General features: G+C 43.7%; 2 protein-coding genes across 2 annotated transcripts in view; one reads left to right on the top strand and one right to left on the bottom strand.

The window, feature by feature from the left end:
- The window catches only part of LOC310794805 (guanine nucleotide-binding protein G(s) subunit alpha), a 67,784-nt gene extending 61,290 nt beyond the window's left edge, over positions 1-6,494 (bottom strand). Inside the window, exon 1 of the mRNA XM_083656857.1 lies at positions 6,036-6,494. Coding sequence (XP_083512983.1) covers positions 6,036-6,174 — 139 coding nt within the window. The 5' untranslated portion in view covers positions 6,175-6,494. The remainder of the gene's footprint in view (positions 1-6,035) is intronic.
- Positions 6,495-17,603: 11,109 nt separating this feature from the next.
- Positions 17,604-20,285, top strand: part of LOC310794526 (piezo-type mechanosensitive ion channel component 2) — a gene marked incomplete at its 5' end in the record, with an annotated part of 69,419 nt that continues 66,737 nt past the window's right edge. The window contains one exon of the mRNA XM_083656496.1: positions 17,604-17,667. Coding sequence (XP_083512622.1) covers positions 17,604-17,667 — 64 coding nt within the window. The remainder of the gene's footprint in view (positions 17,668-20,285) is intronic.

The following is a 20,285-nucleotide window of genomic DNA, read 5'->3' as shown; positions in this document are numbered from 1 at the left end:
GTGTGCAAGTACTGTAACGATACTTTCATATCACAACAGTACCTCGTCAATGCTTCAGCACCTGAACCGTAAAACATCCAGTCTACGCATCCACCAACGCATCTACGTCGAGCGGAGCAAGGTAACGTAACGTTAACTATACACAACGCTAATGTAAATGTATGCTAATGATTGCTACTTGATATTAAGACTAGTAGTAGTTGTGCTGCTGGCTTGCCACGTTGCCAATATGACTATTAGTAACTGCATTCACGCTGCATTTTTGTGATGTGGCTTGCCGTTTTCTGTGAGAAATACAAAGCTCAACCTAACGTTAACCTAACGTTAGCGGCTAATTTAACAGCGTTGTGTGTGTGTGTGTGTGTGATCACACTAGCCTGTTGGTGTGTGAGAGAGAGTGAGTGTGTGTGTGTGAGAGAGAAAGAGTGTGTGTGTGTGGAGAATGTACATTTACACACCCTAGACCGGTCGACTCTTCTCATGATGATTGCAAACAAGTATTTAATTGGTGCATTTTAGGCTCCAATTATTACACCACCTGACCTGTTATCTTGCTATTCTGATATTTGTGTCAATAATAGGCAACAGGTCTAGGGTGTGTAAATGCGCATTCTCCAGTTTTGTTATGAACTTACCTAATAAATATCAATATTAATTATTATTTCACCTCTTTTTCAGCGGATCACAGCGTACAATGGACAGCTTTATAAGGACGGGTCCATCATGTTCAAGTGAACAAGCAGCTGAGTTCAGCAATAGCATTTTGAATATGATTGTGACAGACATGCGCCCTCTGTCCATGGTGGAAGATAAAGGATTCAGAAAGATGATTTCGAGTTTCAACCCGAACTACACACACTCAAGGACCTTCTTCACGAATAAGATGGAGAAAAAAGTATGAGGAGGTCAAAGGCAAGTTGATCGAGAGGCTTAAGACACCAAACATGATGGCACTCACTACTGACATTTGGACAAGTGTAGCGACAGAGGCCTATATGGGGGTGACGTGTCACTTTCTGAGAGAGGATTGGGAAATGGAGTCCCACTGCCTTACAACCATGCCCCTTGAAGAGAGACACACGGGTGCACATATTGCAGAGTGGATTGAAGAGGTTATGTAGGCAGTGAAGGAGAGAGGAAGTGAAGTGAAGGGTTAAAGGAAGTAGGCAGTGAAGGAGAGAGGAAGTGAAGTGGTGAAGGGTTAAAGGAAGTAGGCAGTGAAGGAGAGAGGAAGTGAAGTGGTGAAGGGTTAAAGGAAGTAGGCAGTGAAGGAGAGAGGAAGTGAAGTGGTGAAGGGCTAAAGGAAGTAGGCAGTGAAGGAGAGAGGAAGTGAAGTGGTGAAGGGTTAAAGGAAGTAGGCAGTGAAGGAGAGAGGAAGTGAAGTGGTGAAGGGCTAAAGGAAGTAGGCAGTGAAGGAGAGAGAGTGTTGTGAGGGACTTGGATTTTTGAATATTTTTTTTTGAATTTTCAATATTTTATATATAAAAAAATCAGCCCTCAAAGTCTTGGGACTTGACTTGGACTTGAGCTGAAGAAGACACTAGTTTAATACACACCAGTATGTGTAGAGACATTTATTTTTATTTATTTTATTTTTTAGGCACTGCTTAGCAAGGCAAGGCCCAGATTACGTCACCTCGCTCAATAATGACAGAAAAAAGAAAAAAAAAGCACTGGTTGGGTTCATGTTAAAACTAAAGCAGTAAATATGTGCAATTACCTTGAGTTAATAAATACAGTTTTCTACAATTTAACTTGGTTGTGGTTTCCCCCTTTTTGCATGCAAGTTTGAAAGTGTTCCAATATAAACCACTAATGTGTGTACTCTTCCATTTTCCTTTGTTGTGAAGCTATCATACAGCGACCAGCGTGCTTGTGCACAGTTTACTGACATCACATTACAGGATTTCTGGGTCTTAAAGTTCAAATGTTTCAGTTATCTCCCGCTGCCATTTGGAAGCAGCAATGTGTGAAGTTGCCTCATGCAGCTGTAAGGTAAATGAACGATGTAAACTAGCTAGTAAGCCATTCATTCATATTATTTAACGGTTGCTGTACACTGGAAGAACTCAAACGTCAGGTTGAAAAGATGACACTGCCAGTTCTATGCAATTTAAAAATAAAAATGTTGTTTTTTCTAAGAAAGAAACTAATGTAGTTGTTTATTTGAAGAGATTTATCTTATTTTTTGGTGTATATTTACGATAAGCCTTTGAAAACACAAAAAAGGGTTCTTATCCGATTACTCGATTAATCGATGGATTATTCGGTAGAATACTCGATTACTAAAAGAATCGATAGTTGCAGCTCTACACTCAACAGACAGCTGTGTGTACCTGCCTTCACACTCAACAGACAGCTGTGTGTACCTGCCTTCACACTCAGCAGACAGCTCTCTGTGTACCTGCCTTCACACTCAACAGACAGCTCTGTGTACCTGTCTTCACACTCAGCAGACAGCTGTGTGTACCTGCCTTCACACTCAACAGACAGCTCTGTGTGTACCTGCCTTCACACTCAACAGACAGCTCTGTGTGTACCTGCCTTCACACTCAACAGACAGCTCTGTGTACCTGCCTTCACACTCAACAGACAGCTGTGTGTACCTGCCTTCACACTCAACAGACAGCTCTGTGTGTACCTGCCTTCACACTGAGCAGACAGCTCTGTGTACCTGCCTTCACACTCAGCAGACAGCTCTGTGTGTACCTGTCTTCACACTCAACAGACAGCTGTGTGTACCTGCCTTCACACTGAGCAGACAGCTCTGTGTACCTGCCTTCACACTCAACAGACAGCTGTGTGTACCTGCCTTCACACTCAACAGACAGCTGTGTGTACCTGCCTTCACACTCAGCAGACAGCTCTGTGTGTACCTGTCTTCACACTCAACAGACAGCTGTGTGTACCTGTCTTCACACTCAACAGACACCTCTCTGTGTACCTGCCTTCACACTCAACAGACAGCTGTGTGTACCTGTCTTCACACTGAGCAGACAGCTCTGTGTGTACCTGCCTTCACACTCAACAGACAGCTCTGTGTACCTGCCTTCACACTCAACAGACAGCTCTCTGTGTACCTGCCTTCACACTCAACAGACAGCTCTCTGTGTACCTGCCTTCACACTCAACAGACAGCTCTGTGTACCTGCCTTCACACTGAGCAGACAGCTCTGTGTACCTGCCTTCACACTCAACAGACAGCTCTGTGTACCTGCCTTCACACTGAGCAGACAGCTGTGTGTACCTGCCTTCACACTCAACAGACAGCTCTGTGTACCTGCCTTCACACTGAGCAGACAGCTCTGTGTGTACCTGCCTTCACACTCAACAGACAGCTGTGTGTACCTGCCTTCACACTGAGCAGACAGCTCTGTGTACCTGCCTTCACACTCAGCAGACAGCTCTGTGTACCTGCCTTCACACTCAACAGACAGCTCTGTGTGTACCTGCCTTCACACTCAACAGACAGCTCTGTGTACCTGCCTTCACACTCAACAGACAGCTCTGTGTACCTGCCTTCACACTCAGCAGACAGCTCTGTGTACCTGCCTTCACACTCAGCAGACACCTCTCTGTGTACCTGTCTTCACACTCAGCAGACAGCTCTGTGTACCTGCCCTGCCGCAGCTGGAGTGCAGTTCTCCTATCTCAGTGCACCATCATGCATCCAGAGTGCTTTACCTTTTTATACATTTTATTTAACCAGGCAAGTCATTATGAACATATTCTTGACCTGGTACACCAGGGAGGGATACTCCACTTGCTTTGCCCGGGGGAGCCCAGGGGCCTGTAAACCCTCGTCCCAAACAAATCAATAAAGGATCTCTCCAAAAGGAAAATTAACCCAACATGACTTTGTGCACACAGGTTAGTTAGTTAATGAACCCAACATGACTTTGTGCACACAGGTTAGTTAGTTAATGAACCCAACATGACTTTGTGCACACAGGTTAGTTAGTTAATGAACCCAACATGACTTTGTGCACACAGGTTAGTTAACCCAACATGACTTTGTGCACACAGGTTAGTTAACCCAACATGACTTTGTGCACACAGGTTAGTTAACCCAACATGACTTTGTGCACACAGGTTAGTTAACCCAACATGACTTTGTGCACACAGGTTAGTTAACCCAACATGACTTTGTGCACACAGGTTAGTTAACCCAACATGACTTTGTGCACACAGGTTAGTTAACCCAACATGACTTTGTGCACACAGGTTAGTTAACCCAACATGACTTTGTGCACACAGGTTAGTTAACCCAACATGACTTTGTGCACACAGGTTAGTTAACCCAACATGACTTTGTGCACACAGGTTAGTTAACCCAACATGACTTTGTGCACACAGGTTAGTTAATGAACCCAACATGACTTTGTGCACACAGGTTAGTTAGTTAATGAACCCAACATGACTTTGTGCACACAGGTTAGTTAGTTAATGAACCCAACATGACTTTGTGCACACAGGTTAGTTAGTTAATGAACCCAACATGACTTTGTGCACACAGGTTAGTTAGTTCAGTGAAGTTAATGAACCCAACATGACTTTGGGCACACAGGTTAGTTAGTTCAGTGAAGTTAAGTAGGCTACATAGAAGTGCCTGGGTGGCAAGATTTGACAATTTAGCTGGAGCTCAGTCAAACTTTATTGAATGTTATATTCAATAAAGGGGGGGGCACTTGGCACCCTATCGCGGGCCGCATCTGGCCCCTGGGCCACGAGCTGAGTACCACAAAGAAAAAGAAAGAAAGAAAAAGCACATTCTTGACAACTGTACCTTTGGGTACAGAAATGTGACCTATACTTGATCCTTGCTACATTTGGTCTTGTTCACTGTTTAAACATATCATCCACCAAACTATGCACAATCACAGGCCAAGTCCACAGATCTGTGAGAAAGTCAAAGCAGCAGATTATATAACAAAATGTAGCCAACTTGATGGCAGACATCTTTGTTTTGGTTTTGATGTGGGCTCTGTCCTTCTGCTTTCCTAAAGTCACCACAACTTCCTCCCCAGCACAAATAACCGGCATGTCATTCAATACACACAGACACACCATTTCTCCAGTCAAATATGATTCATTTCACAAAGTACACTGTGACCCAACGAGGACGAAGGTATTGTTCCGGGGAGGAAAGTTAGACTTACTGTATATAGAGACCAGGCCCACCTCTCTCTCTCTCTCACACACACACACACACACACACACACACACACACACACACACACACACACACACACACACACACACAGAGAGAACACACCCACCCAACCACATGTTGAGTCTCATCATCCATGTTCATGTATAGCTAAAGGTGTGAATCCCCCCCCCAAACACACACACATACGTACGTGTACTGTACACACACACACACACACACACACACACACACACACACACACACACACACGGGTCAACCCACTTGTGGAGCTTACCTCCATTTTTACATGCATGTTTAATCCTGCAACTCATACAGCTGAGTTCAACAGTACCAAATGCTAATACACTTAGCATTTTGGTAGCCTACAATACATGCTAAGTAGCTACTGTGCTGCTGAAGATAGTCTTCTAAGGAAACACAAGCAGGAACTACTAGGCCTATTTCTATTGTGACAGTATGATTGCGTTTTGTTGATATTAGTGGCTGTTTAGCGTTAGCTTCGCTGATAGCTTACCCCACCTTGTGTATTTACCAATACCTCGCTGCTGCTGCACACACACACACCAGCATCATTATGAAGCGATATGCCTATTTATTTCAGGTGGGGGAGTTAGCCAAGTCTGCTAGCAAATAGCATGTGTTTGGATTTGCCAGTTCAGTTCACCCAACGTGCCACAGATCAAGATAATGCTGCATTCGAGCCTGTTAGCAATGGCAGAGTCACACAGTGTTGTTGACAGTAGTGTTGCTGCCTGGAACAACATCCCAGAAGGTTAATATGCCTGGAAGGAAGCAGACCTGACGTGAGGCCTTCCTCCCTGCAAGCACAACACACATGAGACACACACATCATGAAACTTACCTAAAAGTAATAGTCTGTGCGTGGCTCTGTAGATCTGCTTGTCTTTTTGCAGCTGCTTCTCGATCTTCTTGTTGGCTTCTCTTTGGGCCTTCTCCTCATTCCTCTGGTCTTCGGTCTTACTGTTGCCCAAACAACCCATCTTCCCGCAAGAAAAAAGAAAAGAAAAAGGGGGAGGAGGAGGAGGACGAGGAGGAAGAAGAAGAGGGGGAAGAAACGTGGAAAGAAAAAGAAATAAACTAGTCTAGATCCCTCGTTGTTTGACCCGCGGATTTGGCAGCAGCAATGTCACCCACATTTACACCGCTGGCTTGACGTGTTTGCACCGTGCTGCTGTGCGACTGTACAGCGGCTAAATGAAGTGTCCATAAGGCGGATTTTTGCTGTCAGAAAAAGGGCAGGATACGTTACTGTTGCTGACGACACCGAGGCCGCTTTCACTATTATGCCGAATCTTTCTTCTTTCTGTCTGTCTCCCCCCACCCCCCTCTCGCCTTCACGTTCAGTTTGTGTGTGTCTCCCCCCTACGTATTATAATCCAAAGTGTCTTCTTCTGAAGAGACTGATGGAAAAGAGGGTTTTAGCCTCTTCGGGGCAGCAGCCTGTGTTGCATCTCCTCTCTGAAGCCCTGGCCTCGCGTCTCACTGCTGCCCGTGACAGGGACCCAAACTCGGCAGCGTGTCTGGTGAAAAAGTCGCCCCCCGCTCGGAGGCACGGCTCGTTTTCACGACACCTTTTAGAAGCAACATTTCCGTAAAGGAGTGCGGGGTAGCTAACTTGTATTTTCTATTCTATTCTATCTATCTCCACGACGGCTGTCAGCAATACAGCTAGGACAAGGAAGGGGGAATGAAATGTACACTTTAGAATAGATGAACTAGCCTACATGTGTGATCGCGTCGTCATCTGGCTCGTTTTCATGACATCAAATCAGCCAAAGATCTTCCAATTTGACTGCGGTTGGTTTTTTCGGCTGGATGAACCTCCCCTCCCCTCCTCTCCCCCTTCTTCCGAAACGATTATTTCCCCGATGTGTTCCTCCTGTGATGGTCGTTCCTTCTTCGCCGTGCGTCTTTTTTCTCCTTTCCCAAATCCAAAGGGGCCTTGTCTGTCTGTCTACCGAAATGTGTATCAGCCCCTCACATCACCGAAGCCTCACAATTGCGCACCGATAGATAGATAGTCCCCCTCCGACTTTTTTTTTTATTATTTTATTCCACGGCTCCAGTCCGGCGGATCCTTTCCAAAACGTGCCCAAGATGTCCAAAAATCCTTCGAAATGTGTCCACGCTTCTTGCAGGTAGAAACAAACCCTAAGCAGACCCGCTGTCAGCCTGGGTTTTTTACACATACATGTATATATTATTCCTCTTGAATCCGAGGTGGCTAACAAACACACACAGGCAGAGCAGAGGCTACATGTGTGCCTTTACATTCACACAGAAATAGGACGCGGCGTTGTTGGAGTAGTAGCTCATTTCCCACGAAGAAGGCCAGGCAGGCCACGCCCCTCCCGGCCGCTGGTCGTGGAAGGTGAAAGACAGGAATAACCGATTTCTTTTGATGTTATTATTTTTCTTCTCCCTTTCTCTCTCTCTCCCTGTGTGTGTGTGTGTGTGTGTGTCTCTCTCTCTCCGGGAACAGTAGCCTAGCCTACTACATTGAGGAGGAGATAGACAGGCAGGCAGGCAGTGCTGAAGACTAGAGACGGGGTGGGGCCACGCAGCGCTCATTGAACGCTTCATCGTCACATGACCGCGCGGCGCAGGCGCGTCATCAGCAACATGGCCGCTGCTCTGCGGGGGGGAAACGGCGCCCTCTTCAAAGGAACGACACTATGGGCTGGTGGTATGTAGATGTACTAGTCTAGTTAGTACCATCGACTCAATGGTTAGTACACACAGGTCAGGCCAGGGGGTGCCTGAAGTAGATTTTTTTTAAACAATTCTGTAATTTTTTCCATTCTACACACACAGCTATGCTACAGACAACAAGGTTTGGTCTTCCTTCCCCATTCATTTGGCGGTGAGGTGGGCAAATTAAAGGAGTGTTACTTTGTGATACACAAAATCATTGAAGTTTGGAGGCACCTCTTCTTGACATGGCTGGCGTGACTTTATCTTGGGACCATGTTTTGAGACGTCCATGATGTTTATATTAGCACGTCAAAGTCCTTTATAATCAAAGAAGCAGGGGAATCTTGTTTGACAAAAGATGAGATCTTTAACGCTTTCCCCGCCATTGACGTGATACCATGTCAATCCTGATAGATGGCGCTCTTGGCCACCTTATGAAATGACTGCACTTCTGGAGTTCCACAGAAGGAGGAATCCTTCTACCATAATGTCTTTTGATGATCAATTTTCTTAAATTAACAAAGGTAAAATATTTAAAATTGTTCCATGTGTTTATATTTTTATTCAGTATAATAATTAAATTCGATACAAGTTTCTATAAAAGAGAAGCAGGCAATCTCCTTTCTTGCTGTTAGGTCTGTTGAACACTAGGTGGCAGCACGCTCCTGGCTGTGAGCAGCAGGCCATGGGGTCAATTTGAAGTAACTCATAAAACACATTAGGCCTACAACAGTTCTCAAATCTGATTCAAAAGTATTTACTCAAGTGACTGACTTTGCAAAGTGACTCATAATAGCGTAGCAAAATATTCGTACAAATTGTAGGACTTCTATTTTTGGAATTTGTCTGAGCAGGTTGTGAGAGGAAATCCCAGAACATCTAAACAAGAACAGAAAAATAAAGAGATTAGTTGGATCATTTGTCCTCTCCATATACCTGTTGTCATATTCAGCAACTAATGAGAAAACATTTTTGAAGGACAAATATTGAGTGTAATTTCTTTAGTGTAACCTTCCCCGAGTTGACTTGAATGAAAGGGAATTGACCAAGCCTGTCTAGTGTATATGGCAACAACCCACTCAGTCAATTATAAACGCAAGTGTATTGTTTCTTCTTGAGATCAACATAATATAATAGTAATGTGCAGTGTTTCAAAAATTTCCAGACCTGGAGGGATTTCGAAACGTACCCCGACCGCAACGGTGGGGGCGCTCGCTGGCGACGCTAAACTTTTAGCTAACCTGTTCGCATCTATGTTGGCAATGGCATCCCAGGTATCATCATATCATCATACTATTATGAGATGCGATGCGAACAGTTGTATTATGGGATGTGCGTTTCCCAGGCAACGACACACATTGACACGTTTTGGAACAGCGCTGCACGCTGGCACAATGCTCCTAAAAGCAAAATGCTGATTGTTTTGAATGATTTGGCATCTTCTATTACTGTCAACACCAGTATTGTTGTATTGTAATAATATGCCATAAAGCTTTATTGAAATTTTGGGGAGAGCAGGAAAAAAAAAAAAAAAATGTTTTTTTTGTTTGTTTGTTTTTGGCAATTTCTTTTCTGGCCTGGCGGGGGCGTCGTTGGCCTGGCGGACCAGCCAGGCCTGTAGAATGGTAAGGGAAACACTGATGTGCTTTGTAATGTGAAAGTTGTATTCTATATTTATAACATTCCAAAAGTTGTTTTTCATCGTTGTAGAGCTACAATTGAATATTTTCATTGTTACTCTCTCAATAACCTGTTCTATAACTTTTACATGATATGTCAACAAAAATCAAATGCCCATCACACATTCAGTACACAAAGTGAGTCTTAAGATTGCTTACTTAAGTCTGACCCATAGACTGTAAGGTCTGACCATACCAGTGTTACAATCCGGCCCACGGCTGCAAAACAAAGAAGAGTGACACGCCAAAATCAAACTTAAAACAACATGGTCTGAAGGCCTTCTTAACCCTAGAACACTAACGTCGGGTGATTTTCACCCGGACAAATGAATTCACGTGATTTTCATTGTCTTGCTGCTGTCTGAGGTGGGCGGGTCCTTAGGTACCTTCAGGATGCTCACTGACGTCATTGAATGTGGGTTTGTTTCCCTGCTCCCATTCATGGTTTTTTCTACCGGCTACGTGTTCGGGTGATTTTCACCCGACGTTAGTGATAGAGGGTAAAATATCTTCGGGTTAGGGTTAATGGTATTGTGGTGACTTTTTTTTTTTTTCACCACACAAGTCCCATGAATGGGTGGACCGAAGGAGAAGTTGGGAGCTCCTGTTTTTTTTTGGGGGGGGGGATTTTTTTTATAACGATTACCTCATTTTTCCCGAATTTGACATATTTTTTATAGTGTCCCCCATAATAAACTTTCTTGTGTTTTTTGTGATATTTCACATTTAAAAACAAAAGAAGAGTACCTCAATTTGCCATGTATTGTTGTACTTTAAGATATTTTGATGAGAAGTATGTTTTATGGGGTATATTGCATCAGGTGAAAAACACCCGACGTTAGTGATGGTGTGACTTTAAATCACGTTAGTGTTCTAGGGTTAAGCCCTATGAGTAGGCCTACACAGGTGCACTCAGTCCCAACACCAGGCTCCTGCAAGTCAAAGAAACAGGAGAGATTCACGCAGGACAGGTCGTCACACCAGCACCACCGGTATTCATTTTATAGCCTAATGATAGGAAACAGAGAGAAGCAGAAAACATTAGCGTCAGTGAAGCTATCAAGCAAATCTTTGATATTTTGTATTTGATCATTGGTCCCCGGGCGCTGGAAAGAAATAGCGACCACTGCTCCTGGCCTGCCCCCCTGGAGGAAAGGACAAGCCTGGATGGGTCAAATGCAGAGGACATATTTCACCGGCCACCGTCAGCATGAGTGTGTGTTGTGGCCGCATGCATGTGTTGTAGTGTTCGTGTGACAATAAAGACGGGCTGCCGTCTGAAATCGTGTTTTTTTAATCGTGTTTTTTTAACGATTACCGTATTCAATTATCATAATTATAAAAAAACGAATTATATACACCTGCAGTTGGAAAGTCCTTGCTATAGCCTCCCTCTTCAGAATTATTTTCCCTGAACGATTTTACTCTTTAATATTCTCCACTCTGATGCACCACTAAACAAATTGCACCCAGTCAGCACAAGGTATCAGCAGAGGAACAGTCAGCACCATTTGACTCAGTAACGTAAAAGTCAAACAGATGAGCGTTATCTGTGAGCGGACTAAAAGCTCTGTGTTTGACTGCTCTAGTCTTCCTCGGGGGGTTTGCGGTGGGCTTGGGTCGTGAGCACGGTGCTGACCTGGTCTTCTGCCGAGCTCCAGGGCAAATTAGAGAAACTCTCTGAGGAGCAGTTTCCCATCTGCCAGACTAACAGAAAAACCATTAGTGTCATGCCTCACAGCATGTACAGTATGTACATATCATTTGGCTGTGTAGGCCTATTTATCCATTTTCAAGTAACGGATATAAAATTGATTGATTGATTGATTATTAAATACATGAATTAGTTATCTAAACTGAGATAAGTCCACAATGAATAAGGATGCATCAAATTTGGGTCACTGCATCGAGTGAGCGTCATGATCAACGGTCAGTAGAGCAGCATGACACGAGAGGCAGTGCTGTCATGTCGTGCTGTCACATCGTCACAGTGCTGTCACATCGTCACAGTGCTGTCATGTCGTGCTGTCACATCGTCACAGTGCTGTCATGTCGTGCTGTCACATCGTCACAGTACTGTCACATCGTCACAGTGCTGTCATATCGTACTATCACATCGTCACGGCCGGAGATAGTCACACTGGGCTGTCACTTTTCATTCGAAATTCGAATTCAACTTCGAATGTGGGGGAGGAGGGCATGTTCGAATGTATAATTGACCTGTTCGATTTTTTTATTTTTTTATTTTTTTATTATTATTATTTTTTTTTTATTTTATTTTTTTATGAACCAAAATTAACCAACTGCTGCTTGCTGGTAATGTTAATCCCATGTCAGAAAAAGTCTCCAGATTTGTCGCGTTAGTCTCTTCTGAGAAAGATTGTCTCCAGGGTCTGAAAAGTTGTCTCGAGTTGGATGCAGCCAAGTTTGTGAGGCAGTGTTGTGACTGTGAGCGTCCAAGCTAACACGTCGGGCTGATGCCCGGTGGCCTGGCCTGATTTTTTTTTTTTTTTTTTTTTTTAATTAACCAAAAAACTTCGAATATATTAGAACGAATTTCGGGCAATTAAAGTTCGTTCGAACTTTATTTTGGGAAAAAGTGACAGCCCTAAGTCACAGCGTGACGATGTGACAGTAGAACAGTAGGACCTCCATATTGCTTCTATACAACAGTCCAGGTCGACGCTCAAAGATGGGAGAGATTCTCTTGGGTGTATTTAAAGCCGTACTCCATACCAGGACTTCCCAAACTACAAGAAGAGTTTTGTTTTTAGATATGACTCTGTGCAGAGTCATATAAATGAGGGGACACGAATACGACAGAAAGTGAAACTCATGAACAAAATAGTCCTTATACAGTGGAATGGAACGATAGGCCTAATGATACAATGTACAATTTGATATGGGTTCACGATTCGATAGGACCACGAAACACTGTGATCATGAATACAAAATTCAATGCAAATAATAATGTTCAAGTGCAAATGATATGGGTTAGATGGAGAGCTGGTGAATTATGAAATCTTGGTCAAACATCTCATTTGTGTTTAGCAGAATAAATTGGAACTAATATCACCACTCATTTTCCTGCCCATGATCGCCTACGCGTTGTCACATCGTTGTATTGCAATATATTTGATTGTTCCTAATGCTAATTGCTCTAACTGCTAATTGTGCCACTGAAATAATGGTGAAATTAAACTCTTTTCTAACTGTGGACCCTCTGGATTAACCTCAGAGACCCTTGGAGGTCCCCCGACTTCACTCTGAGAACCACGGATCTATTTAATATTTCTGTTTTCTTCTTAGAGTTACTGCCTGTTGGTAATGGAGCTGATCATCCCCACCTGACCCAGAGGAGTCATCACCACTGTGACCAACTGTGCTAAGTGCACACACACACACACGCACACACACACACACACACACACACACACACGTACAGTACACACACACACACACACACACACACACACACACACACACACACTCACTCACTCACTCAGACTCTCACACTCACATCTTTACACACACACACACACACACACACACACACACACACACACACACACACACGTGTTTGTGTTACAGTGGACTCCTCTTATAGTGATCACTTTGGGAGGGGTCAAATTGATCACTGACACTAAATTGATCATTATAACACATTTTTGTCTTTTCTTTATTTATCATTACTCATCTAATTGAGCGTATATTTATTACATTAGATTACATTAGATGGAGAGCTTGTGAATTATGAAATCTCGCCCGCTTGATTCCTAGCCCCGGCCCGCTGAGTGGCCTCGCGCCCGCTGCACGGGCTCGCATGCACAGCTCGGCTGCTGCGTGGCCTCGCCTGCTCCATTAGCATGTGCAGCGCACAATTAGTCAACTTCGCATCGCTGATGACATCACAATTGCTCGAGTGACCATCACAGATCACATCACGGAGTGCTCGAGTGACGTCACTCAGCGCACAATTGCTCAACTTCGGCCTCGCCCACAGCTCGGGTGCTGCGTGGCCGATTTTTGGTCAATAATGATGTCACTGATGATGTCACAATGAACTAACCCTATACCCGTTAGACAAGTGCGATATGACAAAATGTCCTCACTTTGAACGCTTTTGCTAATATATCCCCTTGTGAGGAGATTCATACAAGAACACACACACACACCTCTTTGCAGAGCGTCCGCTCACAGCTCTTTCTACCTGCACTGTGGATGAAACGCTATAGCTGCCTACTCAGCACTCATCATCCTCATCATCATGATGAAGAGTAAATGAGTGTGTTTTCTGCCTCTCATAGAGAGCCCCAGGGATGACGTATTTTTGTAGGCTGAATGCGGAAGTCCCGAACTTCCTGGTTCTTCACTGTTTCTGTCTATGGGATTTTTGAATGGGTTTTTGGCGCGATGCTTCAAATAATGTCTGTGGGCAACGCAAGTTTAATCAAACGCGAACCACGGTTCAGCGGGATAATCTTCACACATGAGGACCACTTTCATGAGTTTTGTAGCGTAAATGCGAGCCCTAGAAGTAAAATGCTCGAGCTAAGCTAATCCTGAACTACACACTGTCGCATAGGCTTCACGTCACGTCAGCACTCAACCTGGACTGTTGTTGATGATGTGTGCACTGATTACCCCGGGCTGAACGGGGCTGAACCAGGTGAGGGAAAGAGAATTTCCGTGTTCGTCCTTTGAAGTGGCGACGTTATTGACGTAGTTATATATCTCCATCGACTCAAAAGTGTAGTCTCATTTAGCCGTTTGCTAGCTAGCCACCCTTTTAACGGCACATAAAAGCTTCAAAACTCATAAAAGTGGTCGTCGTGTGTGAAGATGATGTTACTAAACACTGGTTCGCGTTTGATTAAGCCAGCGTTGCCCAGAGAGATTATTTTTTTCATATTTTAAATTTTTATAGAACACAAACAAGACAAAACAGACAAACAGGCACAGACACGGGGGAAAGAAAGGAAAAACAAAACAAAAAACAAAACAAAAAAATATAATCAGAAAAATTTATTTTTTATTTGTTTTTCTCCTCCCTTCCCACAATAACACACGAATGTAGAAAATAATTGGTTTAACAATGCATACGTTTTAAAAATGTTTATTTTCTGTGTATAATTTATTTTCTGTGTATAATTAATTATTTATTTATTATACTATTTTGATCCGCCTGGGCTGGGGTCAAAGTTTAGTTTTACTACGTAATTCACTCTGCGACAGTGCGACTGCCAGCTGCCAATGATTATATCAGTCGGCTAAGCTAAATGATGGAAAGCAAGAACAATGGCAAAAAAGAAAAAACATGACCAATTTCACGAGGAGTGGGAGGAAGAGTTCTTCTTCACAACAGTGAAAGAAAAGAGTGTATGTCTCGATTAAATGCATAATACTCATTATTTAAAGGTAAATCGAGCAAATTTCAACAGGTAGCCCCCCCACATGACTCTCTACCCTTCAGGTAGCCCTCCACCTCAAAAAGGTTGGTGACCCCTGATCTACACACAACCAGCCAGGTGGTCATCTACACACAACCAGGCAGCCAGTGAAGGAAGGAATGTATTCCTTCACTTTAACCCATTGATACCTGATGCAGCATTTGCATGTATATCCCTCATTTGTGTGTGTATCCCTTTAAGACCGCGAACCGCGTTAACGCGGTTCGCGGTCTTAAAGGGATACACACACAAATGCCGCATCAGGTATCAATGGGTTAACAAGATTATGGCCGACTGGTTTGTTTGTCGGTTTGTTTGGGTTCACAGCCAGTCCAATAAATAGCCCGTTAATGTTAATTGAATTCACAGAGACTTGTTTAAATGTCTCTTATCGGTGATAAAACTAGTAACTCCTGTTGGAACTCCACCACGCTCCCTCCCTCTTAACTCCCCCTATACCTGCTCGCAGCAGACACAGACAACGGCTTCCATCCAGCCAAATGTCACCAGCTATTTTCACATTTTGAACGACTTAATTACGACGAATTATTATCACAAAGCGTCATCCGACTCGGACAAATCGACATGCTGGATTTTCCGTGAAAAGAACGGCGCAAACTGTTGCTGTGGTTTACGGTTGTATATTTAGCACCTTTTTAGCGAGTGGTTTCATTGAGCTTCCCTCTGTAGTCACAGCAGCTCTTAACGGCCTCAGAGACATGAATATTACAGTAGATACACCTCGCCTCGCCCCACAGCGTCAATATGATGAGCCAGCTTGATGTGGCTCAGAGGAGACAAACACGCTACCAGGCTCAATCACAGCCCAAATACAGATCTGAGGAAACAAACACGCTACCAGGCTCAATCACAGCCCTAAATACAGATCAGAGGAGACAAACACGCTACCAGGCTCAATCACAGCTCAAATACAGATCAGAGGAGACAAACACGCTACCAGGCTCCATCACAGCCCAAATACAGATCTGAGGAAACAAACACGCTACCAGGCTCAATCACAGCCCTAAATACAGATCAGAGGAGACAAACACGCTACCAGGCTCAATCACAGCCTAAATACAGATCTGAGGAGACAAACACGCTACCAGGCTCAATCACAGCCTAAATACAGATCTGAGGAGACAAACACGCTACCAGGCTCAATCACAGCCCTAAATACAGATCTGAGGAAACAAACACGCTACCAGGCTCAATCACAGCCTAAATACAGATCTGAGGAGACAAACACGCTACCAGGCTCAATCACAGCCTAAATACAGATCTGAGGAGACAAACACGCTACCAGGCTCAATCGCAGCCCTAAATACAGATCTGAGGAAACAAACACGCTACCAGGCTCAATCACAGCCCAAATACAGATCTGAGGAGACAAACACGCTACCAGGCTCAATCACAGCCCTAAATACAGATCTGAGGAAACAAACACGCTACCAGGCTCAATCACAGCCTAAATACAGATCTGAGGAGACAAACACGCTACCAGGCTCAATCACAGCCTAAATACAGATCTGAGGAGACAAACACGCTACCAGGCTCAATCGCAGCCCTAAATACAGATCTGAGGAAACAAACACGCTACCAGGCTCAATCACAGCTCAAATACAGATCTGAGGAGACAAACACGTCAGAAATCAAGATAAACACGTTACTATTGAAATAACACGGGAACTCTGGGAGGGACTTATGCACTCAAAGGTAGTTTTAACACACTCGACACACAATCAAAAACGGACATTATATGTTGTGTTATGAATTGCAACATTGTGTATGAAAAGTAATTGTTGTCCTTTGTTGTTGTTGCCATTTGTTTTCTCTTTATTTAATAGTGGAAATTGGGGAAGTCAGCATTGTAACACTGATGCTGGGTTTGATGATGCCCGTCGAGAGAGAGAGAGAGGGAGAGAGAGAGAGAGAGAGAGAGAGAGGGAGAGAGAGGTGAGGGAGAGAGAGAGAGAGAAAGGAGAGAGAGAGAGAGAGAGAGAGAGAAAGGAGAGAGAGAGAGAGAAAGGAGAGAGAGAGAGAGAGGTGAGGGAGGGTGAAGAGAGAGAGAGAGAGAGAGAGAAAGGAGAGAGAGAGGTGAGGGAGAGAGAGGGAGAGAGGGAGAGAGAGAGAGAGAGAGGTGAGGGAGGGTGAAAAGAGAGAGAGGAGAGAGAGAGGTGAGGGAGAGTAAAGGGAGAAGAGAGGGCGTGACAGAGACTCAGGGAAAGAGAGGAGGGCGTTTAGCATCACAGTTTTTGAACCAAGATCCTCAACTCTCCTCTGGTGTTCCTCACTTTGCTGCTGCTCACCATCACAACATTGGACTGTCTGCTGCATTCTTCTGCTCGCTCGCTCTCTCTCTCGCTCGCTCTCTCTCTCTCTCTCTCTCTCTCTCTCTCTCGCTCTCTCTCTCTCTCTCTGCTGTACATCTTCTGAGAGATGTATGAGTGGGTGGGAATTTTCACTCCACAGCGCTGCCAGATTCACCTGTCTGTCCAGATGTCCAAAGGCTGATAGTGTGTGTTCAGAGGAGCCGTGTGTGTGTGTGTGTGTGTGTGTGCGTGCACCTGACAGTGAGGAGGCGACATGGCGGGGGACATGGCAGTGGGGATGCTCTATAACTTAGTGCTGCCGCTTCTGCTGCTGGCTGGTGAGTGGATCTGTCCATCTTATGATTCCATAATTACTCCTAGTGACAGGAATGTTACGTATGTGTGAGACAGACAGGTGAGAGGTGATACTGTGCTTCAAATGGTTTTCCTGTAGTCGTCTCAGATCAGATTCAAGTCAAGTCACGTTTATTTATATAGCCCTAATTCACAAGCATGTCCCAGAGGGCTTCACAGAAAATATGTCTAGCTAAACCTAGCTGACACAACAGTAGCAAATTACAGAATAATGATAACACATTGAACAATTGATAGAGAAATATAGAAATATAGGATAGAGCAGAGGAGAGAGCAGGAGAAGGAAGGAGAGCAGGGGGAATGTGAGAGAGTGATGGGGTGGGGAGGGAATGGGAAATGTTGGGGAGTATAGGAGGTGGGGAAGGAGCAAGAGGAGAGAGCAGGAGAGGGGAAGGGGGGAGCGGGGGGGGTGTGGGGGAGAAGAGAGCAGGAGGAGGGAGGAGGTGGGGAGAGAATGGGAAATGTGGGAGAGGAGAGAGCGGAGAAGGAGAGGTAGGGAAAGGAGCAGGGGAAGGGGGAAAGAAAGAGAAAGGGTGCCATGCTTTAAAATGGAATGGATGCCATGCTTTAGAAAAGTGTGTGGGGGGGGGGGGGGGTTCGGGAATGGGAGGAGGTGGGGAGGGAGAGCAGGGGGAGTATGGGAGACTATATGTAGAGAACAGGGAAAGGAGGGCTAGCTGACACAACAGTAACAAATTACAGTAGTAATAATAACACAACAGATGAAGAGAATAGTTGTTCGGAGCTGTGTTTGGAGATAATGTGTATTATGCTTTGCTTTTATTTTCATATATTTTCATTTGAACAGTGTAACTCAAAGTGCTTTACACACAGGATTGGAAAGAGTTTAGGATCAAGACAGACAGAAACAAGATAGCCAATATCATGAAGAGACGCACAAACAGGAGAAGTGATTGAGATCAAAAATACTAATTGCACTAACAGTAGTAGTAAATAGTGGTGAAATGTTTGTGTGCCGTTAATTATAATGATTTTGAATAGGCAGAAGCTGCAGGTTGAGGTTCATTGTACTGCAGAATGCACGTGGTTTTATAGCGTTAATTCATTACTACTATTTCTTCTACTGGTAGGTTGGCCTGTAATTCACTGAACGCCACAAATTGCATTTCTGTGGGGACTTTCATTCCTTTGTGGTTTAGCATTCTCTTAAAGTCATGTTAGTATAAGTTATAATATATTATATATATATAATATATTATAACTCATTATCTTAAAGTCATGTTAGCATAAGTATCTATATATATATATATATATATATATATATATAAAATATAGTATATTATAAGTCATTCTCTTAAAGTCATGTTAGTATAAGTTATTCTATATATTATATATATATAATATTTTATAAGTCAAAGTCATGTTAGCATAAGTTAGAGCTGCTTCCTTGTGTGGAAAATAGGACATATTAAAAAGGGTGAATGATGGTTATGAGGAGTTATTTGGGCTGGATGTCATGTAAGTTACTGCTCTTGCCTCTCTCTCTCTCTCTCTCTCCCTCTCCCTCTCCCCCCCCCCCCCCCTCTCTCTCTCTCTCTCTCCCTCTCTCTCTCTCTCCCTCTCCCCCCCCCCTCTCTCTCTCTCTCTCTCTCTCCCTCTCTCTCTCCTCTCTCTCTCCCCCTTCCCTGCATCCTGGGGAGAACATACGACAATGCCTTCACCTTTTATAATATTGACTGTCCAAAGAAATGAGTACACATACTTATATATGCATACTCATATATGCAATAAATGCATAAATGCAATATTGTTGTTCTAATGTACTGTCTGTGATATAGTGTACTGCTGTGATTCTCAGCCCTTTTTATATCTAGGGCCCCTATAATTCACGACTACATATTGGAGCCACAGAGCCCCCCCCCTCCTTCCCATTTGATGAGATTTTGTTTCTCAAACTCAAGTCTGAACATATTTTTATATTGTGACATTTGATCTTGTCCAGAATTCCTGTGTTCTAGGAAGAGAGAGAACAGTGAAGCTATGATCAAAACACTTGTTATACATTTCTGTTAAATACTTTTTAAAATAATGGCGGTGAAGTTGAACAATTCATAAATTTTCTGGGGACTCCCTGGAACCCCCTCATGGACCCCCTAGTGGTCCCCGGAACGGACCTTAGGAACCTTAGGAACCACGCAACTTCCTCTGATGGCTGATTTCTAAATAAAATACAAATGATTTGTGTCAGGGATCGACATCATCTTGTATGTCCGCATGTTGAACCTGCAGTTTGACATGTAGTTTAAACATGGCTGAGTACTGTATTTTAGTATGCAATAATATTGTTGTATCAGCCAAGAAATATACCCATCTGAACTCACACAGCAGATGCATAGAGTCCAGGCTTTCCATATTTTTCAATTTAATAATGCTAAGATACAATATTTAGCAACTTGCTTGCTTATTTTAGATGACCTGCTTAGGTTCAATTCACTTTATTTATCCATTTACAAGAATAATTCACCTGAAGAGTTCATTTCTAAAACTCCATAGATCCATTAAAAATACAATGCATCTTTAAATATCTCCAAGTCTAACCTACCGATATTTTCTTTAAAAT

Source organism: Poromitra crassiceps (assembly GCF_964638095.1).
Source record: "Poromitra crassiceps genome assembly, chromosome: 20".
NCBI lineage: Eukaryota > Metazoa > Chordata > Actinopteri > Beryciformes > Melamphaidae > Poromitra > Poromitra crassiceps.
This window is presented reverse-complemented; position numbering and strand designations above follow the sequence as displayed.